The following is a 26,096-nucleotide window of genomic DNA, read 5'->3' as shown; positions in this document are numbered from 1 at the left end:
GCTGTAGACCATTGTTCATAATTCAGAACACTGTGTAAAAATAACAAAAACAAAAGTGAATGCATGTGTGAAAAGTGGTCCATAATGTAATGCTTCAAAGTGTGTTCATGCAAACATTGTCGGGTCTGCCGTGGTACAATGGGACTTCTGCTCATGAACCTGTGTGCACAGCGTCTGCAAATCGGCGCTGTACAAAGTAACTTCATCTTTACACAAAACTGTAAGCTGTCATCTGTGAAGCGTGAGCGGTGTTTGTTTTTACCATAGTTCATGGTGGAGAATGGCTGCTCTTCTGAATTTTGCTCTCTGTAGCCGTATGAATGGCAAACTACAGTGATTAGAAGCGGCATAGGCACACATAAAATTTCTTCTGAAATTTTCGCTTTCTAGTTGTTATTATTATTCTCCAGTTTCCGCCTGAAATTTTGCAGCGAAACTCGCCCCGCAGTTTTGAGAGAAGCTTCATATATGTTACCTCATTTTGTGCGGCTGGATCTGGAATGGTGTGCTATGACTTTTGGTGTTTATGACTTTTATAGTTTTTTAAATATTAATATTTTAGTGAAAATTTTCCCGCGCTTCTCTGCCGCACAGTTTTAACACAATTGTTACATATGTTAGATCATTTTGTGCGGCTGGAGCTGGACTAGTATGGTATGACTTTTGGTGTTTATGACTTTTATAGTTTTTTAAATATTTTGATTTTAGTACAAATTTAGGCCAATTTCTAGGCTCCTGAGAAAGATTCTATTTTTGGCCCCATAGAAACAGACTTCATTTGTGGTGTGTTGGCTCTCTCTAGTGGTATACCCGGAGTAGTACAGCCAAAAATGTGTATCCTTGGGGGGAAACTCCATATCCCACAATTCATAGCACGCCTCTACAGAGTAAACAATGGCGGACACCACTTCGTTTTATATGTCTTTTATTCGTGTTTCTAGGTCACAAAATCAACTTTTAAGATATTTTCAGGCGAGAATGTAGGTGTGTAAACTTCAAATATCTGCTCGTTTTATCAAGACATCCCATATTAGCGACAGTTCTCTTACGTGTTGCTGATAGCCGGCTAGCTAGCTAGCGCCGCTAGCACCACTAGCGTATGACGACACTACGCAATGACGACACCCGTCCTCCGCTTTGAAATTGACCGTAGACATGATTTTCTGAGACAACGTGGCTATCGTTTCACCGGTAACGCGTCTTTCCCCCCTCCTCCGCTTTGGACTTGAACTTACAGTGATTTTCTGAAGTGTTTACTAAGACACACCGTAAGCTTTTACAAGGTAAGTGTATCTCTCTGTCTCTGGTTTGAAATTTAGCTTTGAAAATTATTTTTTTATGTGTTTCTTTATCGATTTCTTTGTTTCGGCACGTTCGGCAGGATGCTAAAGCCAGTTAGCGGATAGTCAGCTAAGGTAAGCGTTTTCCGTCCCTCCTCCGGTTTTGAAATTGACCTTTAAAAGTGCTTTTCTGTGTCTTGACGCTGATATCTACAAAATGACTGTGATTTTATTCCAGTGGTATCGTTTGTAATTAAAACTTTTAAGATGCGACTCTCACCGCGTACGAAACAATAGCTGCGTTGTAGTCGCGTTTCACACCTTTCTTTGTCTGTCTTTATAAGGCGTTAACTACAGCAGCACTTTAATACCTCAACTCTTGATTCAGCCAAGGTAAGTGCCCCCCCTTATATTTTCTATGTATGCGTTCAGCTGATATTTAGAAAAAAATAGGTGTGTTTAGCGCTGGATGTCATTTTATTCCAGAGCTGTTGTTTGTAATTAAAACTTTTAAGATTAGATGGTACAGTGTTTTTACTCCCTTCCAAACAGTAAAGTTCCTCTTTGTCTCTCAGTAGGAAATTTAAACCAGACAGTACAAGGCTACATTTCAGTGTTACAAGCCAATCAGTTTGCTAATTGTTCTGTGAGATTTGTTTGCAAAGTTTAAGGTGTTAAGTAGGACTGTGAACATCTGGGTCTGCTTGCTGCTGGCATTCTGCCAGAGCCCCAGCAACAAGACCGCCTCCTAGCAACGAGACTGCCTGTCAGCCTTGCAAGGTACCCAATTTTCCAATTACTCTATAACAAAACTGTTGTGGGCAACAAGACTGTCTCCTAAGTTTGCAAGCCAATCACTTTGCCAAATGTTCTTGTAAGATTTGTTTGAAAAGTTTGACGTGTTAAGTAGGACTGTGAACATCTGGGTTTGCTTGCTGCTGGCATTCGACCAGCGTCTCAGCAACAACACTGCCTCCCAGCTTTGCAAGGTAATTACTTTCAATTTCAATTTTTATTTATATAGCGCCAAATCACAACAAAAGTCGCCTCAAGGCGCTTTATATTGTACAGTAGATAGCACAATAATAAATACAGAGAATTTTCCCAATTACTGTACACCAAAACGAAGTAACTGTCGTGGTCAACAAATCTGCCTCCCAACTTTCAAGGTAATCACTTTCTCAATTACAATATACAAACTGTTATGGAACTTAACAAAGCCTTAAGACCGGGTAGTGACACTATCAATATGTCTATTTAAAGAAAAGAGATTTTTTTTGTTCTTGTAGTCATCTTGTCTGTCAATGTATCAGAGGGTTAAAATAACAAATTGCTTGAAATGCCAATAATTAATATTCTGTTTTTATGTTGACATTCTACCAGATGCTGAGAAAAAATAAAAGATCCCAGGCACAAAAGAAGCGCTCGCAACCACTTGACCTGGTCAATCCTGCTGTCCCAATGCTCACTGGCCACAACCAAGATGAGGCAGTCAGTAGTTTTCCATCTGACCAGGTAATGAGGATATGGTAGTGATCACAGATAGTTGAACAGTTTTCAAAACACGTTTGAGACAGTTAAGAACACTTAGCATTTAAATGAAATGAATGTGTCAGGTCACTTAATGTCTTCTATACCCTTTTTCCTGGGTTAGCAGACGGCACCAGCCGGGTTATCTTTGGAAACACAGGATAGACCCACCTCCTTATGTTCCCCAGGTACCAAGGTAAATATCAAAAATTATTCCTCTATTAAGAAATTACAAGGTATGCCCACCCATAGGGCTGCTCGATTATGGCAAAAATGATAATCACGATTATTTTCACTGAAATCTAGATCTCCATTATTTGACAATATTTATTTAACAATAACAATGTATTGAATAATGGCTTTAAAGATTGTCATAAAATAATTTGTTTTTGTTTTTTTTGTTTTTTTTTTAACCTCTTGTCAACCAACGGCAGTCACTCTCCTCTCCAAATAACTTCTGCTTAGCTTTCCAAGCTTCCCTCTGTTAGCTCCTCTTAATTGTTGTGACGCGTGTTCAAAACGCAGAGAGGTGCACTCGATTTGCCACATGGAGCAGCGCGAGAGAAAAGCACGAGGGAGGTGCTAATAATCGACTCATTCTCTCGACTCCTTTTTAATGATCGTTGAAAGCCCAGATCGTAATTTTGATTAAAAGTAGATTCATTGAGCAGCCCTACCACCCATGTGTATAACCAGTCTGTATATATCTGATCTTTGGTGTCTATAACCACAGTTGATATGTAGTCTTTCACTTAAAGCATGTTTGCTAACTCAATTTTGTCTAATTTCTATCCAAAACAAAGGAAAATATGACAAAGGGGGGTTTTTTTTGTTTGTTTGTTTTTTTTATAGCTTTGAACAGGTAATTCTGATGTGGTAGTGAGCACATACAATATATTTTTTATAACACTTACCCATACAGTTGACCATTTCTATCTTGTAATGTTACCCAACTGGCATAACAGTTCATGCCATGCATTGCATTGTAAAGTGAAATTAAAGTGTCAGGTCACTTAATGTCTTAACATTATATTCTTTTTTGCCTGGGTTAGCAGACAGCACCAGCCAGCTTGTCCTTGGAAACGCAGAATAGACCCACCTCCTTATGTCCTCCAGGCAGCAAGGTAAATTTAAAACGGTATTCCTCCATTAAGGATTTATAGTGGACAATTACATTACCATTAAATGTTAAAGACATATGGTTACATGTTTGCCTTATGTAAACAGTAAGAATTTTGTTGTCTCGCTTCTGTTAGTTTTGTTTAAAGTTACACTCACTTTCAAATTTCTTAGTAGTTATGCAAACAGCTGGAATTTTTTTTTTTTTTTATTGCTTAGTACGTTTAGTAACCGCTACTGTTTCATGTTTTCTTTAAAGTATCCAGTGTTACACTCTATTTCAAATCTGTTAGTAGGTTTTCTAATTTTGATTAACTGTATTATCAGAGTTCAGAAACTCGTCCACCAGCAAAACGAGTCTGGGCAACCGATGATTTCCACACGGCATCAAATTCTCCACCTAAAAAGGTAAGCCTAACCCTATGTATAATCACCGGGGTTGATATTTAGTCTTTCACCTTAAGTGTGCTTGCTAACTCGTACTAAATATACTAAAATGTTAGACTAAACATGTACATTTGTCAGTTTCTTTCATCAGACTCCTAAAATGCAGACATCTCAACAGCGGTCTGTCTGTTTAGCTATTTCTATATCTATTATTCTGAAAACTTTTATACCATTTTATACTTAAAGCTTCAGATAAATTGACATCCACAGTGAAAAGCAGTGCAAATAAATACAAACATTTTGTGACACTCATCTTTTCTCAAGATGAATGTCAGTGTGTTCTGTTTCAATGACATTTAACCTGTAACTGAATTTTGTGTCATTTCTTTACAAAACGTAACACAACTATGAAACGTGTTTTTATGGCACATGTACAGAGCCATCTGGTTTAATCTGAAATCAGTGAATGAATTACATCTAATTTAAGAGCATCTGAGATCCTCTTACGAATAATACGTAAACAGGATTTCCTTTCATTTGTATTTAGGCTGCAATTTAGTTGATGTTTGAAGGCCCGCAGCAACCTAAAATAATGTGTTATACTGAAAGAAATTAACTGCTTTGAAAATATGAAGAGCAGAAGGTACAGGTATGACCTTTGTAAAAGGTCATTAAAAAAAACACCTCTAAAGCAAATTACAGATATCTAAAATATTTGTCATTTTTACTTCCCACCTCTGCTCTCTCCCACTCTCTCTCACTGTTCCTGTCACTGTCTTTCTGCTTGTCTCTTTCTGGCTTATCTGATGCTGTGTATCTTTAGATTATGCTGTAATATGACTGAGGAGTGATATAATTTGGCTTCATTTGCCTGAACATTGTTTCATTATTTTACCATAGTTAAAAAAATGTTTTTACTTTACAAGAAAATCTAAATTTATACAACTCTTGCCACTTAAAAATGTCTTACATCATTGTACCAAGAGTTACATATGTTTTTACTCAACCGTGAAATGCATATCATTAAATACTAAACGATAACATGTGTCACCTTTACCATTCCTTGATCAGCCTTTCCACAACACAAATGAACAACTACTGACAGAGGAGCTACAGAGCAACGCAGTTCAGCACTTCTGGCGTGTCAGTGCAACTCATTGTCAAAGTGATGAAAGGTACACAGAATTCTCTCGAAATCATCAGTGCACATGCAATGCCCTCACATTCCTGGCCTACCTTAATGAGGAACACCAGTTCAACACAGCCCGACTTGATAAGGTGCTTGAACAGGGAGATGCACTCTACTGTTGGATTAAAACAAATCTTCAGCAGGAGAGGCATTATACACAAAATCATCTGACCATAGAGGAACTGCCCAAAAAAGTTCATGCTGACATAAACGTCTACAGTGTGAAAATGGACGACATAAGGTATGGATACCTGAAAGCAGCAGACAAAACTTATCAAAGAAAAGAGTGGTGGTTGCCTCTTGCTAGTCGCCTTGTATGTCTGTCAACAGATGTGAGCTATGCTTTGCTCATGGTCTCACCTCAGTGCATTGCAGTTTTCCGTGACAAATCTGGGAGGTATGGATTATTTGATTCACATTCAAGAAGTGCAGCAGGTTTACCCCAGCCAAATGGAACAGCAGTCATGCTCACTTTCACTCATGTGAATGACCTGATCACCTGCATAACCTTTTTCAAAATCAAGGCAGGTATGCAAGATATGAGTTTGTGCCTGTTTCTTTCAAAAGAGTCAGCACTCACAACGAACAGCCTGCACAGTCAACTCAAGCAACACCAGGAGCAACAGCTACATCACCACAAAGTGATGAACCACAAATCACAAATCCCACTGTGCAAGTGCCTCAACCAGAATCAGCCCAAACCTACATGACAATGTTAGAAAGTGCTTTAAACCCGCAACAAGACAAAATGGCTTCAAATCAAATTTGTGAACATCAACTTGAAACATCTGTTGATCCAACAAGCAACATCCAAACAGAACAACAAGAAAATCTTGAACTCAATAATGAAAGAGATAAAGTCATAGATAACCCCCCCCCCCCAAAAAAGCAAGAAATGTGTGCAGATTAAATAAACAACGACGTGGGAAAGCTATTCGTCAAGCTCAAAAAAGTCACAAGCAGCATGTAAAAGCTAAAGAAAAATCTTCATCTGAAGACTTGGCAAAGAAGATAAACAAAAGAAGACACGAAAAGGAACGATATGCCTGCTTTCCTGAATTTCGAATGAAAAAATTACAGGCTGTGAAAACTCAATATGCTCAAAACTGTCATCGCCATAAACAAAAACTGTTATCAGCCAAAGATTATTATGCAAATCCTCATATTCAAGAGAAGATAAAAGCCCACAATGTGAAGAGATACCAAAATGATCCTCATTTTCAACAAAAAAAGCGAGACTACATTATCAGAAGATATACCACAGATGCCAGCTTTCGAACCAGACAGAAACAATATGTGTTCCGAAGATACAACACGGATGCTGACTTTCAAAGCAGACAGAAGCAATATCTGGTCCAAAGGTACAACACGGATGCTGACTTTCAAAGCAGACAGAAGCAATATCTGGACCAAAGGTACAACACGGATGCTGACTTTCAAAGCAGACAGAAGCAATATCTGGTCCAATGGTACAACACGGATGCTGACTTTCAAAGCAGACAGAAAAAATACATGAGCCAGAAATACAGAGAGGATGATGTCAGAGAAAGGAAGAGGGCATACATAAGAACAAAATATGCATCGGATCAAAAATACAGGCACAAACAAAAAAAAATCAATTCATGCCAGGTATCATAATGACTCACAATTCAGACTGCACCATATACAGCGCTGTGCAGAGTACCAGAGACACAAAATGGCTACCACTGCATCTTTCGCCATTTATAAAAAGTTGTGTGCGCAGAGAATAAAGAAGAAATACAGACGACTAGTAACACAATTCCAGCAGGGTCCACAGTCTGAAGCACAGCCCCAGCTTGTAGTGAATAGTGTGATGCAAGCAGCCACATTAGCTTTCCGTGAAACAATTAAGTTAGGACCCACCCATGTCTGTACAGTGTGCCACAGAACTCTGTTTCCTAATCAAGTAAAACACTGCAAAAGATCAAAGTATGTTAAAAATAGTCACATTGTTGACACCTGCTTGACAGGAAAATTTGTCCATGTTTGTGATAGTGAATGTACAGCTAATTGTACCTTTCCAAAACAAAGAATGCAAGAGTGGATTTGCTATAACTGTCACAGCCACCTACAACGAGGAAAGATCTCTTCCATCACAGTGGCAAACAATTTAGCACTAGCACCCATCCCAGTTGAACTGAGTCAATTAAATGTACTAGAACGACAACTGATTGCTAAAATTCTCCCGTTTGCCAAAATCATTGCATTACCAAAAGGACAGCAAAGAGCCGTACATGGGGCTGTTGTTTGTGTACCGTCAGACGTGGAAACCACAGTAAACTGTCTTCCCAGACCTAGCAATGAAGCCCAGCTCCTGCAAGTACAACTGAAAAGACACATCAGATTCAAAGGATACCAACACTTCTACACTGTGAACATGAAGAATGTGTTAGCAGGCTTATCAAAGCTAAAAGAGATGCATTCAGAATACAAAGATGTATCTATTGATGATGACGCAACTTTTGCTGATCCCACAAATAATCAGATAATCGAGACGGAACATGACACTGCTGATACAGATATTCAAGATGCACTGCCCAGAAACTTCGACAACCAAATTGTACCAGAAAGAAGAACCACTGAGGATACAACAGCTGAAATACTTGAGCCATGTCATGATGTAAACGAACTATTGGAGCCTGAACAGTCAAATGGAGAGCCCTTACAAGATACGGAGAAAGAAAAGGAAGAACTTCGCCCTGGTCTTGTTCTAGACACCTGTATGCAACCACCAGATATAGCACAGGACATTTTATCATATGGTGAAGGAATATTTAGCATTGCACCCGCCCAAGGAAATAGACCTGTTGGCTTCTTCTCTATTCCTAAACTTGAAGCCATGGCCTTTCCTGTGCAGTTCCCAACTGGACAGAACACATTAGATGAAGCCAGACAAGTCAAACTGTCCCCAAGCATGTATTTTAATACACGGCTGTTCTCTGCAGATACACGGTTTGCAACTGACCAAAGCTACCTATTCTTTGCACAGTTTGTAACAGAAACACACATGGCTACAAACAGCATGTCCATCCAATTGCGCAAAGGTAAGGCAATCACCAAGGATGGATGTAGAATTTGTAACAGAATGCTTCAAAATAAAGACGAAGTGGAGAGACTGATAAATAACAAAGATGCAACATGCTTCATGAAACCTCTGAGAGGTACTCCAGCCTATTGGGAAAAGGCACTGAAAGATCTCCATGCTATGGTCAGACAGTTAGGAAAGCCAACTTTTTCCTGACATTTTCAGCTGCTGAAATGAGATGGCCTGAGGTTGTTGAGTCATAAAAACTCAACAAGGTGAACAAGTGGATTTTCACAACTTGACTGGAACACAAAGTGTGAAATTCTCCGAAGCAACCCTGTGACTGTGATGCGATTGTTTGAAAAAGAGTCGATGCACTAATGACAACACTGATCCTGTCCCGGCACAGCCCATCGGTGAAGTAGAAGATTACTTTTATCGAGTGGAGTTTCAGGCCAGAGGTAGCCCTCATATCCATTTACTGGTTTGGGTCAAAGATGCACCTAAATTTGGAAGCGACCTTGAAGACCACGTGTACAAATTTATTGACAAGTACATAACATGTAAGATGCCTGACCAAAATGCCGATCCTGAACTTGACAAAATTGTGTCTGAGGTTCAAGTCCACAGCAGAAATCACTCCAGATCCTGTAAAAACGTTAATGTGTCATGTAGGTTTGGGTTCCCCAAACTACCCGTAGACCAAACAATGATCACTTTCCCAAGCCCAGATGATGACGATGATCACAATGATAAGCAGCATAGCACAAGTAAGGAGAAAGGCACAAATGAAAAACAAAAGCAAAAAAACAGACGAATGGCTCTCGCAAAAAAACAGAAAGAGGCCAAAGAAAAACTCCAGCCATTGAGAGATTTGCTCTGTGACCCAAATTCCTCGTTTGAAGACTTGTCTGAGCTGCTTCACAAATGCAAATTAACTTATGAACAATACTTGGATTGTGTCTTCAATTTAAGCAATGGCCATGCCATCCTCTTAAAGCGTGAACCTAATGACTGCTGGGTGAATGCATACAATGCAGATCTGCTGAGGGCCTGGAATGCCAACATGGACATCCAATATGTCATTGATGACTACAGCTGCCTGATGTACATGATGTCTTATGTCTCTAAACCCGAATTTGAGATGACACAATTTCTTAATGGAGTCATTCAGGAGGTAAAAAAGTCCAATGTCAATGAAAGAGATGAAATGAAACAGATAATGCAGGCATATGCTAAACACAGAGAAGTCAGTGCCCAAGAATCCGTGGCAAGGACATGCAGCCTGCCACTAAAAAAGTGTTCACGCAGTGTGGTGTTCATACAGACTGATGATGATGCCCTGAAAATGAGTCTCCCGATGAGCAGGTTGCAAAGCATGGCACCAGATGATGAAAATGTGTGGATGTCTGGATTGCCAGAAAAATATGCAAACAGACCCAGAACACCTGAGTTTGAAAGAATGTGTTTGGCTGAATTTGCTTCAGAGTACAGGATTCTCTACAGCCGTCAAACAGAGTCAAAAATGCCATCCCTCTTTTGAATAACATGGGTTATATTCAAAAGAGAACAAGAGGGAACCTGCAATAATCAGATATCCTCGGTTCTCAGAAAAGAAACAACCAGAGAAGTTTTATAGCAGACTACTAAAACTTTATTTTCCACATCGATCAAATGATGACCTTAAAAAACACAAAATACCCCACATCCGAACAGTTCTACAAAAGTGGAGGAAAACATGGTTTTGCTGTGCGGCCAATTGTTACCTTTAACAAAAAGCGTTATGAAAGCCATGGCAAAACAATGGAAAGGGCACTGGAACAGATTGAACAACAAGGCCCACTTATCAATGCATGGAACACCTTTGCACCTGAGGTTGAAGTAGATCGTTTAGAGTGTGTGGCCCAATGACAATCCAGACATGACACTGACGAAAATGAAATGGACATTGTTCCAGACTACCAAGTCAGTGGTAGCAGCAGTGGAGCCATGCCAGCAATCATAGCACCAAAGCTGAGCCCAGACTTTGTCAGAAAAATGTACCAAAGTCTGAATGAAACCCAAGCATCCATATTCTACGCAGTGCGTGAGTGGTGTTTCAAACTTGTGTGGGGTCACTGTCCTGAGCAGTTCTTTTATTTTGTCTCTGGAGGAGCTGGCTGTGGAAAATCACATGTTATCAAGTGCATATATGAGGAGGCAACAAAGATTTTGCACCAACTCCCAGATTCCGTGACCAAGCAGACATGTCCTACCCTGCAGTACTGCTGACTGCATTTACTGGCACTGCAGCTTTTAACATATCTGGGAAAACACTGCACTCTCTGCTAAAGCTGCCAAAATCTTTAAAACCGCCGTATCAGGGACTGGGCAATGCACTGGATGAAGTGAGAGCTTCACTTTCAAATGCAGAGATTCTGGTCATTGATGAGATATCTATGGTTTCTAAAGACCTTTTGCCTACATCCACTGGAGACTTCAGCAGATCAAAGGAAACAAGAAGCCTTTTGGTAGGATGTCTATCCTTGCAGTAGGAGACTTTACCAGCTGCCACCCCTTGGAAAAGCCAAACCACTCTGTGTGTACGAGGACAATGTCCTTGATCTCTGGAAAGACTATTTCCACATGGTCAACCTGACAGAAATCATGCGACAGAAAGATGATCATTCTTTTGCTGAAGTTCTGAACAGGATAAGAGTGAAGCAAAAAACAGATTCTCTTGAAGCCAATGACAAAGCCTTGCTCACACAGGCTATCCATGACATAAAAGACTGTCCATCTAATGTATTACACATTTATGCTACAAACAAAGAGGTCGACAAACACAATTCAGCAACTGTAACTGCTCTTCATTCTGATATCATAAATATTCAGGCCAAAGACTACAGAAAAGACCCACGAACGGGTGAGATGGTCCTCCTGGCAGATATGATGAAAGGCAACAAAAGAGATTTACCTGATAACATACAAGCTGCACCTGGAGTGCGTGTTATGATTATTAGAAATTTGGATGTTGAAGATGGGCTTGGTAATGGGACATTTGGAACAATCACGAACATTGTGACAACCACACAGGATGGACCAAAAACTGTGAATCTCATTGGACTTAAGCTGGACAATCAAAATTCTGGGCAAAAATTTCGCAGAAAAATACAAGGATCCTCAGACAACCTGGTATATATTGAGAAATGTGAAGAATCTACAAGTAAAAAAGGAGTTCTTCGCAGGCAATTTCCAATGAAGTTGGCCTTTGCATGTACAGCTCACATTAAAATACCATTGAAAAACAAATTGAATACCGCTTAATGGACATTTATTTCTACCACTTTAAACGACTCAAAACTGTAAAATCTAAATTGTAACTTCTCTGGAACACCTGACACTAAAGCATAATTTATTTTATTTCTGTTATATCTATTACCTTCTTTTGTAATCATGTAACTGGAGCATCTTTCCCTCATCTCTGTATGCTGCATATAACAGAGATCACAATACAGCTTACTTTGCTTTAAATTGAAAATCAGCTGTATTCCATTTCCCCCCTCCTTGTGGTATAAATAGCAAACTATGCTCATGTTGCATATTGCTCCCTCTAGTGTTATAAATGGCAACCGGCGCTAATTGAACCACATTAAAGGCAAACTACACTCATTGGCAGTAGCATAGGCACACTTAAAATTTCTTCTGAAATTTTCCCTTTCTAGTTTATTTTTACTACTCTCATGAGTTTCTTTTCCCTAGAATATTAGTATACGTAGCTGTTTCCACAAAACCCAAGTTCTATGCAGTGAAGAAATATGTTACCAAGTGCCACAGTAGAGCACATTATTTAAAATTTTGACAACATAGGAGACGAACAGAGCTAAATTGGGATTTAAATAACAGTGGAAATGGAAACTGTAAACTCAAGCATCAAGAAATAGCACCTTGGGATGCAGCAAGACGTTTTTGTTTCATTTTTCAAATCTGAAACGGATGTCTGTGTTGAGGCTGAGATGTATTGGCATGTCTGAATTTGATTCCACCAGAAAAATTATGTAATATAATACATTGCATATAATTATATGTTTGTGAAATTCTAAATTCAGTGTGTATGAAATGGAGGTATAAATGTACACAGATGTTCTTTGGTCCAAAGACCTTTTTTTTTTTAATTTTTAATTTCAGAGTAAAAATGTAAAGAGCACATCTTATTCCCAGAATGAGTGCCTTGAATTTTACATTGAAAAAAGTTATATACACGAGCTGTAAAAATGAAACCTTACCAATACATGAATTTTGTGTTTTCACTTTTGTACACGTGTAATTCATGTAATTCATTTATGTCCACTGTGAACGACCATCTTTGAACAGAGGCGGTGGCTTACGACACCAACTGTCTGCCATCTATAATCCAGTGTTGAGATCCTTCCCAGACGCCTTAACGCCCACTCACATCCTGGGCCATCTGACCTCAGGAAATCACATGATAGGGTGGGGATAGGTTTCACAATGAGCTCACCCGAAACATTGGCTGATTGTGACCTACACCCGTTTTCACACCTGGGCTCATATGATTAGGTAGAGGATCATTAGGGGGTCCATTGTCCCTCTTGGGGGGGACACTCCCACAGGGCTTAAATCTGGGACTCTCCACCATTTGACCCTAGAACTGAAGAAGCTTCTCGGATGAGAGGTGAAACGTCTTTAAGCAACTTTAAGAAGTCCAGACGCTTTTCTTTCCAAGTTCCTTAGACTATGATGACTTGGATGACTGAGAACCTTCATAGACATACATTTGATTAAAAAATAAATATATCAACAACTACAGTCAGACAAATCAGATGTGTAATGATTTATTACAGAAATAGAATTAAATTGGCTTCTTCTCTACAAAATGGGAGATCCCCTTGGATCCTACAGGTTAATGCTGGGGTGGTGGAGGGGTTAAAACAGAGTCAGGAATAAAGTAATGCAGCAGTGGCACTGACATGTTTGAAGGACCGATTATCACAGTTTAAGAGGCAAACCGTATGGAGATGAGTGATGTGGACCCAAGCGCAGACACACGGAGATGAGGTGGGTATAAACAAAAAGCAAGCCTTTATTGGTGCCTGAACAAATATGCTACAAGCAACTAATGAAGGGAGAATTGAAAACACTAACAAAACCTAAACTGGGAGAAGCTAACAAAAGAACACGAGGAACATAGTAAATATTTTTAAAAACCCTGAACACCGGGAACAAGAAGCGTGAGACATGAAACACTGAGGAGGAAACACAGGGGATGACAAGCAAGAGAAAACACAGAATAATGAACAGAGAGGAAGCAAAACAGACTACACTGACACAGGACACAGATTACCAAAGTAAAACAGGAAATACATGAACATAGAACCCAGGAGACTAGACGTAACACAAGGAACACAAGGTAGGCACAGTGACAAACCTAAGGGCTGAAAAAGTACTAAAGGATAACTAAGGCAGTGGTTCCCAAAGTGGGGGGTGTGCCCCCCATAATAGACAGGTTTTTGACAGGCTCCCACATAAATGCGAAGCAAAAAATGAAGCATCGCCAAATATGCTCCCAAACCAACTTCCTTTCAAGCCAAAGACTAGAAAATATGATAAAGCATATGCCAAGGTAGGTATCCCTGACAGAATTTGTTTTCCCTGCTTAGGGAGCACACACTGGGCTGTCCAGATCACGGACAAACAGTATCCCACATTCCTGATTTTTAGTTCACAAACACTTCTTATAATAACTAACTACTCTTCAAACTTTGGAGATGTTAGCTCTTTATATAGTAAACTTACAGTTGGATACAAATAATATCAGGCTGCCACAATTTGATCCCCCTGTCCAAATCACGCGCAAACACTATCCTACAGTTGTTTATGTTTTTAAACCTATTTTGCACAGAGAGGCATTTTTTGAAAACTGTATTGATAGCAATGTTGAATATTCTTACACAGTAAAAAAAAAAAACAATTACATATTGGGGGAGTAAAGATTTTCTTGTAAAACAAAGGGGGGCCTAGCAAAAAAAAAGTTTGGGAACCTCTGAACTAAGGAAACTAGAAATACAAAAGACAAACCAACGAAAAACCACAAAGTCATAGAACAATAAGACAACAAAACAAACATGGAGTCACCAAACTGTGGACCATGACACTGATGGAAACTTCCAGTTTATAAAACACCAAATTTGGAGGGTGTGTTTAATGTGTGTGTTTTTAGGTTGGGTCGGAGGCACTTGTGTATATATTATATTTTGAACAGAGCCAGGCTGCCTGTTTCTCCTATATTTTCTCCATCCCCATAAATATATAAACTCCAACCCTCACAGACATATACATATGCACACTTTTAACAGAGGCCACCTTCTGCAATTTGTGTGTGCTTACTGTTAATCTATTAAAGTAATTCTGTGTGGCACTTGGCTCCTGTCTCATGTAATAAAATAGGGATTGGCTCAACTACGGGCAAATGCTCTAAAGCTCAATGTCATATCCATGCCCATTGTCTCATCTGTTGCCACGGTGATTAACGACCCAGTACCATTTAGACCAGGAGCCAAGAAGTGTCTCCCTCACTTCTGGAAGACGAGCCATTAATCTAAAGCAGCACTTTAACAGAACTTTGTCTCATTCTGTTTTACTCTCCCTCATTTTTTCTTTTGTTGTGTTATTTATCACTCTTTCCCTTCTTGTTTCTCTATTTTTCTAATCCCACTATGTCCTCATCACTCGACTTTTATCTATTCTTATTGCTATGTTTCTCTTTCTGATGTATTGAGGGGATAGGACTAGGCAAATTAATAGTTCTGACAAGTGCTTTCTGTAATATACGTATCTTTCATAGACTGCAGGGCTTTATAAAACAAAAGAATTTCTCATAGATTTAGGCCTTAGACAAACAGGCATGCTACATACTACAATTTATTTATTTTTAATCTTGACTTTTTTGATGTTACTATGGTATATTTTGCACAGTAAAAAAAATAATGTGCACCTGCATGTTGTTCTTGTAAATTTAGAGAAAGTCTCCCCTTTTCTGTGTATCCATACTGAAAGAACTATCAATAATCAACATTCTTTTTACTCTTTAAGTTAAATACTCTCCAGGACAAGAGAGACTTTAACAGTACCATGAAGTTGAAGTAATCATGCAGTCATTGCTGCTACAGATCTGCATTAAAAATTGTAAATATGACCTGAAATGTTTTAAAAGAACTTAAAAAGTGAACTGAGTTGTTAATTGATGATTTCCTTTATTACAGGAAAAATGTTATCCAAACCTACCTGGTTGCATTTAAAAAATTAATTGCTCCCTAATTATAATAACTGGTTGTGTCACCCTTGGCAGCAAGAACTGCAACATTTTTCACATCACTGAGAAGGAATTTTGGCCCATTGTTCTTTTCAAAATTAATTTAATTTAACCACATTAGAGGCTTTGAAGGATGAATGGCCTATTTAAGGTCATGCCAAAGCATCTCAATTTGATTTCAGGCGGGAGTTTGATTAGGTTACTTCCAAGCTTCATTTTTTTTTAAGCCATTCAGAAGTAGACTTGCTGGTATGTTTTAGGGGATGAACTGAAGGCCAGACATTCTCCTTCAGGATTGGATCTCCTCATGGTTTGCTGGAGTGCCAGAGCCTTAGAAACTGTTTTATAGGTCTTTCCAGAGTGATAGATGTCTACAACTGTTTCATAGCTGTTTCCTTATAGCATAGTATGATGTATTGCTTTCTCAGATCTGTTAGCCTACTTCACTTTGTCAGACAGTTTCTAGTGATTTCTTGATTCAACGGGTCAAAACTTTTGGGAAAACATTCTGTGGACTGACAAGAAAAATGTCTAGCTCTTTGGAAGGTTTGAGTCTCATTAAATCTGATGTAAAACACACAGAATATCATTTTAAAAAAAGAGCATATGAACACTCAATCATGACGGCACTATCGGGATGGTCTGGAGCTGCTTTCCTGCTTTGGGACCAGAATGACTTGCCATAACTGATGGAATAATGAATTACGGTCTCTACCAGAAAGATTGACATGGCCAAGGTGCTCCTGTAGGTGTATGTGTATATTGCTCAGTACTTTTGCAGAACTAGTGTAATTCTACATTACATTACATTATATAACAACAGGTGCTTTCAACCAAATCTTTCAAGTGCTTTTGTGATCATAATACCTATAGCACCTAAAAAACAGAAAGCTGGGTAGTTACTTCTGAGGAGTTCCAAACAGTTTGGTCCAGAAGTGCTTAATATCCACACCTCTGGCTAAGGGTGGGTCGTCAATTTATCAGAAGATTTATGTTTCAGTCCCTGGGCCCTCTGGTCGAAAATCAAATTATCTTAAGTGTTATCAAAGAATACTTATTATAATATAATATAACACTGTTTTCTTAAAAAAAATATTTAGTAAATTTTCTCTTTCAAACGGTACAATTTAATTTTAAAAACATATGAACATCCACCCAAGAAATCTAAATATTTCAATATGATAAAATGGGAGATGAAAAGAGAAGATAAGCAGTCGGCATACAATGACACAAGTACAAAGTGTCACATACTTTAAGTATTTATAGCAAAAAGACTGAAAAGGGTGTGCATGAGGTACACTAAATGACAGGCAGAGAAGAACTGGGAATTAAACTTTCAAAGGAAGATCAATGAAAACAAATGTAGCAAGACAAAGAGAAAAAAGAGGGATGAGGATGAGGTCAAATGGCAGAGATGCGTTTAAGATGAGGGAACAGAGATCAACAATGAATTAGCAGAAAAGCAGGAGAGGAGAGTTGAAGCAGGTTCAACAAGGCTGACTGACAGAATGGTGATTAGTTTTAACATGAAGACTCTGGACACCTCACCCTCGTCTATCAATGCTAACGCTCACTGACATGCAGACACACACACCCAACTATGAAAACAATAAGTATGGAAGGAAATGAAATTATTTTAAATAGAGTAGATAAAGCCCCATTACAGCCTATCATTCTGTTGTCATCATTGCATGTCAGCTCCTTGCATTTACATGAAAACAATAGGATTCAAAATAATATTATTCAATAATTACTGTATTGTTTGAAGTGTATTCCATATGTGTGTGTTTTGTCTTATCCTAGTTTGAGTAGCTAAACCTGACCATATTTATGGTTATGATTATATTTATGGTATTGGTGCCTTTTGAAACATTTTAATAAAACTGACTAATAATTTGACTTTCTGTGGTAAAACCAGGGTTCGTACGCTTTTTTCAGGGTCAAATTCAAGCACTTTTTAAGCACTTTCAAGGTCCCTTTTTAAGCTTTTCCAGCACACAGTTGCAGCAACTGTGACGTTCACTAGTAGAACTGACACACAAAACAAAACAAAACGACTACACTACACACTAACTACACAAGAAAACACACTAACTTGAGACTCCAAACATGATAAACATCACAAATCTCTCACGTATCAAAACTCTCTCTCTCTTTTTCGCTCACTCGCTCTTCCCTCTCTTCCCAACAACCAAATACCACATGTTGCCGTATCATTTTTTGATTGGTCGACATGGTACATTTTTCCACCAATAGGAAGGAGTGTTTTTCTTTTTCACTCACAAGCAAAGCGTGTTTGCTAGCGCTCTCCATAAAAAACGCCATTTTTACCGTTTCTTCCCGGAGTAAACGCCACTGTTTTATTCAGAAACCCCCCCAGAAAACATCGGTTTTACGTGACCTATCAACACAATTTAAAAACTGGTATATAGCTTGAAGTCCGCACGTTAGACCCAAGTTGAAATGGAGGCTCTGGGTCCGTCGACCCCAGAGGGTTAATCAGAAAGCCTTAAGTTAGCTAGTTACCTATCGGGCTAATGTTTAAAGCTTTCACTTGAGTAAATTAACTCATATTACTGCTAAGTAATGTTAGCTAAGTTCACAGCATATTCCGTAATAGCGCTGCCATACTGCATCACACTCAGTGCATTTCAATCATTTCTCCAGTGAGTTTAATAGCTAGCAAAATAACCATAATTTAAAAAAATAGCATGTGTAACGTACACGTACTGGAAAATTATTTACTAGGACTCACCTATCATGCGACAGGAGAACGCAAACTCCGCCATTGTTGTTTTCCATCAAACACATTAAAACAGCAACCTACAGGTATGTTAGCGCACTCATCCCCGACTGTCCGAGGGAGGGGCGGGGTCACATATTGACACAGACGCAAGGCAGCCCAGGCGGGGAAATTTTGCTTTTGCGTCTCATTTTATTTCTCTATCTGATAAGAAAACAATTCAATCAGATAGCTATTTATTGTGAATGAAATACAGTTACATTTTCAAGCACTTTTAAGCACCACATCTGAAATTCAAGCACTTTTCAAACCTTGAAAAGACGACATTAGAATTCAAGCATTTTCAAGGATTTCAAGCACCCGTACGAACCCTGTAAAACTATCAAAGAAGTTTGTGTTTTAGTTTGGATTCATTAAATATTGGTATTTTATTAATTTGTTATACTAAGTTGGTGTTCAAGTATGTCCATTGGACTTAGCTTGCTGAATCCATTCCTCAACTCTTCCTGGTTTAGGAAATAGGGAAGGCATGTTAGGAGGTAGTGAGAGAGAAGGAAGGGGTAGGGATTAGAAAGTGAGAATAGGGACTCTAAATGTGGGGAATATGACTGGTAAAGGGATAGAGCTGGTTGATACAGTGGCGTGTCTAGAAAATTTTTGTTGGGGGGGCCAGGTAGGGGCACAGATTTGGAGAAGGGTGGCAGATGTAATTGGCAGATAATGTTAAAAAAAATTCTACCAACCGTTAGCCATAATTCAATAACCCTATAAACCTAATAACCAAATGCGCTTTTGACTCCTAAAGGCTTTATGGCTTTAATACCTGGTGGGCCGGTCTCTGGTCAAAATGCCCAATTTTTTGTCCCAGTCCAGCCCTGCAGGTTAATACTGGCAGTGTCACCATGCCAGCTGACTGTATTTCATCATCAGCCAGTGTTGTTCTTTATACATCAATATTACCAAAGTTTACCATAAGGCAGCATAGAAAGTATTTACTTGCTTTCAGGTTTTATTCAAATGTTAGTCTTTTTATTTGTTTCCCCACTTTTTTCCTGTTTCAAAATCAAACACCAATTTGTGAGAAGATTATCTTCTTTTTTTAATTGGCAGATAAAGTTTTGCATTGGCATTGGCTAATTTGCCAATTATATGTTAAAAATGTTCGTATTTTAATATTCAAAAATGTTTTTGCCCAAAACATATGTGCCCTATATGTCAGTAAAAATACTATGCAAATATTGCTGTCCTTGAATGCTGAATAAACACTGACAACGCACTGATTGTATCTCTTGTACTTCATCAACGCAGTATCTAAAAACTTTGCACTGTAGTGGTTAAAATCTCATTCTAATGAATGAAAACAAATGCTGTTGTGACAGTGATGTACACGGTCTTTTTGGTATATGTATGATTTCTATACATTTTACGTCAAATAAAAACTTTGTTCGCAAGATTCAGATAATTATTTAATTAAAGCTAGATATTTTAAATGAGAATAAGAAAGAAAAGTATATCTTTGTGCCCCCTTTCCCTGTTAATGCCCTACCTGGCCCCCTGGCATAACTTTGCTAGACCCGCCCCTGCACAGTTACCAGCTGTCAGCTACTTAGAAAAGGATCCTGGTGTTATTTCTCTCTCAGAAACAGTTCATAACTTCCCTTCAACTCATTCATGTCACCTAAAAGGTAAACCTGTTTCTCCATCACCAGTTCAGCTCTGATGATTCAGTAAGGACATCTCCTGATTTCATCTGCATGTTTCCCTCTCACCACATATCCAAACCGACATCATGACCAGCAGCTTTACAGCTGTGGCTCCAGCAAACATCAGCTGATACTAGAAATTAATATTAAATAAATTCTAACAACAGCTGATCAAGCTTAAACGCATTGCTGTTGTTTAGTGCGACATCCGCTGGTTTCCTTTTTCTGGCGCAAAGTGGGCAACAAGAGAGAAAAGCTGATCAGCTGATCATTGATCAGTTTCATGATTGAAGTAGGAACAGGAGAGGGGGGGGAATGAGAGAAGAAAAGGCAGCTGTGCAACGTAATGACAGATTAACTCCAGCTTTGTGTCTTTTTTTTCATTCTAGCTGAAGTACGGCACAAACAGCGTCTCTTCTCAGCTCAATATGAAACGTGTAATATTTTCTCTGAATGAGGGACCATTCCATTTTTTATGGAGCCGTTGGCAACTCTACTAAACTAACCTTATGAATAAAATAAAGTTCACTATCAGTAACATCACAGCACCCACCCAGCTGTGTAGAAACTCCGTCATGCTAGCTAGCACGCAGTACAAGTTATTGTAACTGACTGTAAAAAGTCAGCACAACGAAAATAAACTACCCAGAAACTTGGTTTATATCTGACCCAGATAGACTGCAGGTCATAACTTCTTACCTGAAGTTCAGTTCACCTGACACTTGGACCGGCGACTGCCTCGGGTCTCTCCTTCTGCCTCCCCTTCCCTCATCCACCTGCTGGCCTCTGTGGAAGCTCCGCCATAGCCACCACCAAACAACTGAGTTATTTTTACACATCGGCCAGCATCTGGCCTATCCACCACCTCTCATTGTTCATGCCGTTACAAAAAAAAAGAAATAAATAAGTCATCCGCCCACCGGGCAAATGCCAGGTATGCCCGATTGCCAGTCCAGCTATGTTAACCTGTTAATCTTTCGCCGAAAAATTGTTTTCTGTGGTGCCGTCTTTCGTGCTTGGCTCTCCTACCTTTGCCAACATGACGCTCATAGTGCAGAAGCCGATGCTGCATTCACTTACACTCGGATATCTGAGCTTCACTGTGAAAACATAATCGTACATTTGATATTTCATTGAATTTTATTGTTTTAGCTTCGGGGTGGCCTGGGGACACCCCACTGGGTTGATACAAGGAAAGAAGGAAGGTAGACACAAGGACAGAAGCATTGGAGGTGGATTCAAGCTGTTCTACCATGGTGCAGATAGGAAGAGAAATGGAGTGGGCAAAATCTTGATGGAAGAGTACATGAATAGTGTTATGAAGGTGAAGAGAGTGTGTCGTGCTTCATGGCATATATGTTGTGTGTCATGAGTTTGGAAGTTGGAAATTGAAGGGTTGACGTTAAATGTATTCAGTGTCTATGCCCCACAGGTTGGATGTCAGAAGAGAGAAAGGAAATCTGAAGTAAGTTGGATGAAGTGGGCAAGAGGGGTGATTGGAGCAGGCTTCAGTGGACATGTAGGTGAAGGTAAAAGAAGTGATAAGTTGGGTAGAGGTTAGGTAGGTATGGTGTTAGGGAGAGAAGTGCATAAGGACAGATAGTGGTGGATTTTGCAAAAAGGATGGAAGTGACTGTGATGAAAATGTACTTAAGAAGAGGGAGAAAGACAGAGGGATGTACAAGAGTGAAGGAAGCTGCACACTGGTAACCTATATCTTGCTGGAGAAATGTAAGTCAGAAGCTAAGAACAGTTATCTTTTTAAGCAATTATATTAAAAACCAAATAGCACATGATTATAAGAAATAAATATTATTTAGTCAGTTTCTACAGATGCAGTCCAAGAATAACACCATTTTTTCTCAAAGTGGCATAAAACTACAAAAGTGAAACTTTGTCAAAGAAAAATGAAGCCTTATTATAAATATTGACAGGATAATAATTGGTTATACAGAGCCTGAATAAATTAGTCTGGAACATATGGAACCAAATATGTCTAAGTTTAAATACCCAAACACTAAATGAAAAGCTTACACCCTGCCAAAATACACTTCACAAAAAGGTAATATTTCAGCATGACATTGATCTCAAAAACTATGACCTGCTTAGGTATGTCTAAGGTTACCTTTGAAACCAACAACCAAGTGCAGCTAAAAAAAAATCTTATGGGAAAGAGAAAGGACATCTGAACCCACTAAGTGAAGATAGAGAGAAAAACAAAAGACAAAAATAGGAGGATTCATTTTATCTCTGAAGGGTGGATTCATGTATTGTATTGAGGTTCATTTTTCTTGTAGTCTAACAAGGATTTTATTTAATTAAATTCTAGATTAAACACCTGCTTCTCATCAGCTGTGGAAGTAATAAGTTGTGTTTTGTACTGTACAGTACTCTAGCAAAGCATCATCTATAGATGTTTTAGGCAGATTTTTAAGAATTTGCACTAAATCCAGAGAAACCAAAAAATTTCTGAGCGTTGATCATCCTGTCACACAAACCTCTGGAGAGATCTCCATCGAGTCAGCGTACAGCTCAACTTTCTTTGATCACGCAGCCTAATCAGCGAAGTGTTTGAATTACACTGCAGGATTCTTTGTTAACAGCCACATGCAGACAGCTTTCTCACTGTTGCTAGATGTGCATATTGATATGTCCCTGTGTACTGTATGGTTGACAGCATGAAAGAGAAACTGGACAAAACACTACACATGACAGAAAACAAAAGTTAATAACAAATGTAACAGTGTCACACAAGCATATGTAGATGGAAAAGAGGGGAGCAAAAAGGAAGTGCTCAGTGCATCATGAGGAGTTTCCCAGCAGCTTCAGCCTGTAGCAGCATAACTAAGTAGTGATTCAGGCTCCTCAGAGCGAGCCATAGCTACAGCCTTTATCAAAAAGGAACGTTTTAAGGGTAACTTTAGAAGTAGAATCCAAACTGGGTGCTGGCCCCAAAGGAAATGTGCCTGATAACTGAAAGCTGTATCCCCCTTGTCTTGGTCCCAGACTGGTCTTGGGGTTTATCTTTGTTTTTTTGTTTTCTACTCATCTGTTGCTTCCTGGAAGTGTTGGGCAGATCCTGTCTGGCCCGGACAACAGGTGCTTCAACCTGTACACCTGTTACTCACCAGCTTGTCAGTATATAAGGACCAGCTCAAGCCAGTACTCTCAGCAAAGTTGTTGTATTTGATTGCGTTATGCTCTAGATGTATCCTGTGTTCCTTAGAAGTATACCTGTCCTAACATCCCTGTCTCTGATCTCCAGAAGCCACTCTGGACTGTTTGAAGTGCTGTCATTCGATGTAGAAAACTTACCCGTTGTCCTTCAGCTGGTTCATCTTTTTTTCAGAAGCTCAAAACTCTCCTGTTAAATGTACCTGTCTGTCAACCACCCTCCACCAATGCTCTCTGTCCAAGGAAGATTGACCAGTCACTCCATCACACACGTATTGTCTTAAATCGCCCAAGTAAGCATCAAATCCTATACATATTCAGGTTCTTATCTGCAGCTTTGTTAGAGCACTGCCTACCCCCCTTTGAAATAAAGGTTCTTGGTTAATAGGGTTAGTGTATATATATATAACGATGAGATCATTCTCATCAGATATAGGTTCTCTAAGTCGTATGTTTGTAACTCCTTGCCCTAGAAAAACTTCACTCTGCCTCTGACACAGCAGACATTGGTGAACATGCCATCTCCATAGCTTTCCTAATTAAACTGTTTCTGACAAAGGGCCCCAGTTGATGTCACAGTTTTGAAAAGCCCTCTAGTCAGCTCTAGGAGCTAAAGTAAACCGAAGCAGAAACTTTCCTCCACAGCCCTTTAATACTTGCCAGGTCAGAATGTTTGACTTTCTACTAGAAACATTCCTCTAAAATCTGTTTCAGGAAATTGACCCCTACATACGTCGGCCCTGATGAGCTTGAGACTCTTGTTAGTCGATGGGCAGTGTGTCTGAAGTTACCTGCTTCTGTGAAAATCCATTCTACCTTTGATGTGTCCAAAATAAATCAGTTGACTCTAATCTAGAAATCAGGTCATCGTGCCACCTCAGAATCACCAAGACATCAGGAATTTTTATTGATAAAGGGTAGTAGTGCCAACCTCAGCACAAGTGTGCTGGCAATGTACACGATCAAAAACGAAATGACTCTTATTAGAAAGTTTTGATAGCTTTTCATAGAATTTAAATAACTAAAGAAATGATGCTCCAATGGCCTCAGGCCTGTACCTATAGGAACACAAATGGACAAATGCTGACTAGGAAGTAAAATATCGCATCACTTTTAATTTTATTCATATTACGTTCACATTATTATTATTATTATCATTATTATTATTATTATTATTGTTATTGTTGTTGTTGTTATTGTTGTTGTTTTTTTTGATTATTGTTATTATTACTATATTTTTGCATCATTATTTTGAACAAATATAAATCTTGACTTACACTTACCTCGCAATTGTATTTTTCCTTCTAGATTAGAAGAACCTTTCTGAGAATCACCACTTAAAACTCCTTTCTGCAGTGTCTACATGCACCAGCCAAAATGAAATAAAACACAGCCCCTAATTACCTGCAATTGAGCTCCAGACAAACAACTTATCTAGCTGATGGTACCTTTGATAACAACATCACCCTCTGCATCAATATAATAATTGCCTTTATTTTTTTATATTGTTATTTGGATTTCCAAAGAGATTTGAATCAATTTCTAGCATTTAACTGCATTTCCATGTTGATATGACACCAATTTAAGAGTAAAATGTAAAACCCGTAGTAAAAGCCTGATTCAGAAAAGGTCAGCTTGCAGTGAGGGCCATTATGCTTTGTAACACTTCTTTGTTTGAGCGCTGTTCCATCATTGGTCTCCCAAGGATTACTGGTCCCAGTAAAAAGTCATTTACGGGCATTAAAAGCCTGGTTTCATAAAATTATATATGAATAGCAAAGCTGCCAAATTGTTTTGTTTGTTTGTGTTTTTTACAATGTATTTATTTTCTTTCATCCTTTGATAGTCTCTAATAATTTACAATGGGGAAACAATAACCCTGACTTAAACCCATAACCTGCTAACTATCACTTTAACCAGCCAACCATGCAGCATAACATATTTTTTCATAGTGGAAGTCTATTTGGACCAAATATTGTTAAACGGCAGGTGCCTAATCATGAGATGAAAACTTGTTACAAAGCCTTTGGTGATATGATGAGACCCTTGACATCAGAGTTGCCCAGTTGTGAACAGGCATTTAGGTTGGGTTCTATGAAAGCAAGACAACAGGCAAACACAAGGGACATCTAGCCATGACTAGTCTAAGGAGCTTGGAAAGAAAAAGCTTGCCATGGCTCCTTAGACTCAAACTCAAAATATAATGAAGGGTGCATTGCATCTCACCAGGATTTCTGTTGAGCTCTTTCCAACTGTTTTTTCCCCCCTGCTCATCCATTAAAGAATCCTGAGGCAGCGCTAGAATAAGCTTGCAAGACCAGGTTTCATACGACTTGGGAAACCCTAACCCTAACCCTGGGATCTGTCAGATAGTGATGGAAAATGCTCCTGGTGACAGGAATGTCTGGACTTTCTTAACTTGCTCCCTCTGTGATCCAACTTCAAAAGAAAAGCAGAAAATGCTCTAGGTAGGTTTCAATTACCTGTGTTCCAGATGAGCAAACTGACATGTTTTTTGTTTTTTTAATCAGTGATACTCTAACAACCAGTGCCTCCCACAAAGACACAAATAAAACACAAAGTAGACAAAGGAGGTGGTGGAATAAAGACAGA

The 26,096-nt window shown here is 39.0% G+C and overlaps 2 protein-coding genes and 1 long non-coding RNA gene across 8 annotated transcripts; all 3 read left to right on the top strand.

Annotated features, from left to right (window-relative positions):
- Positions 1 to 1,030: 1,030 nt before the first annotated feature.
- Positions 1,031 to 2,264, top strand: LOC120443359. Of its 2 annotated transcripts, XR_005615382.1 has the most exons (4): positions 1,037 to 1,283; positions 1,382 to 1,415; positions 1,625 to 2,060; positions 2,234 to 2,254. It is a non-coding gene; the product is annotated as an uncharacterized LOC120443359 (long non-coding RNA). The 2 variants fall into 2 exon arrangements; XR_005615381.1 differs by having other exon boundaries at positions 1,031 to 1,283; positions 1,625 to 2,264.
- A 119-nt stretch (positions 2,265 to 2,383) lies between these two features.
- Positions 2,384 to 7,373, top strand: LOC120443355. 5 transcript variants are annotated; one of them, XM_039621896.1, is made up of 6 exons: positions 2,387 to 2,491; positions 2,549 to 2,795; positions 2,935 to 3,006; positions 3,863 to 3,934; positions 4,257 to 4,337; positions 5,388 to 7,373. In XM_039621896.1, the coding sequence occupies exons 2-6, from the start codon at positions 2,646 to 2,648 to the stop codon at positions 6,213 to 6,215; spliced, it is 1,203 nt and encodes a 400-aa protein (XP_039477830.1). In that variant the 5' UTR covers positions 2,387 to 2,491; positions 2,549 to 2,645; the 3' UTR covers positions 6,216 to 7,373. The 5 variants fall into 5 exon arrangements, with proteins under 5 accessions (XP_039477845.1, XP_039477838.1, XP_039477842.1 ...); XM_039621911.1 differs by having other exon boundaries at positions 2,384 to 2,795; positions 2,938 to 3,006; positions 3,866 to 3,934; XM_039621904.1 differs by having other exon boundaries at positions 2,384 to 2,795; positions 2,938 to 3,006.
- LOC120441338 lies at positions 6,727 to 8,767 on the top strand. Its single transcript, XM_039615891.1, has 2 exons — positions 6,727 to 7,017; positions 7,069 to 8,767. Exon 2 carries the CDS (start codon positions 7,082 to 7,084, stop codon positions 8,765 to 8,767), a length of 1,686 nt encoding a protein of 561 aa, XP_039471825.1. The 5' UTR covers positions 6,727 to 7,017; positions 7,069 to 7,081.
- Positions 8,768 to 26,096: the final 17,329 nt, after the last annotated feature.

Source organism: Oreochromis aureus, linkage group 2, assembly GCF_013358895.1.
Source record: "Oreochromis aureus strain Israel breed Guangdong linkage group 2, ZZ_aureus, whole genome shotgun sequence".
Classification (NCBI taxonomy): domain Eukaryota; kingdom Metazoa; phylum Chordata; class Actinopteri; order Cichliformes; family Cichlidae; genus Oreochromis; species Oreochromis aureus.
The sequence above is the reverse complement of the archived record's forward strand: the minus strand, read 5'-3'. Positions and strand labels throughout refer to the sequence as shown.

What these genes read in the sequence shown, in the direction of transcription:
- LOC120443355 (XM_039621896.1), top strand. Translation starts at nt 2,646, where the DNA reads ATGTTGACATTCTACCAGATGCTGAGAAAAAATAAAAGATCCCAGGCA. An exon ending in GTAGTTTTCCATCTGACCAG is followed by an intron (nt 2,796 to 2,934) that starts GTAATGAGGATA and finishes TTCCTGGGTTAG; the next exon opens with CAGACGGCACCAGCCGGGTT. An exon ending in TATGTTCCCCAGGTACCAAG is followed by an intron (nt 3,007 to 3,862) that starts GTAAATATCAAA and finishes TGCCTGGGTTAG; the next exon opens with CAGACAGCACCAGCCAGCTT.
- LOC120441338 (XM_039615891.1), top strand. Translation starts at nt 7,082, where the DNA reads ATGCATCGGATCAAAAATACAGGCACAAACAAAAAAAAATCAATTCAT.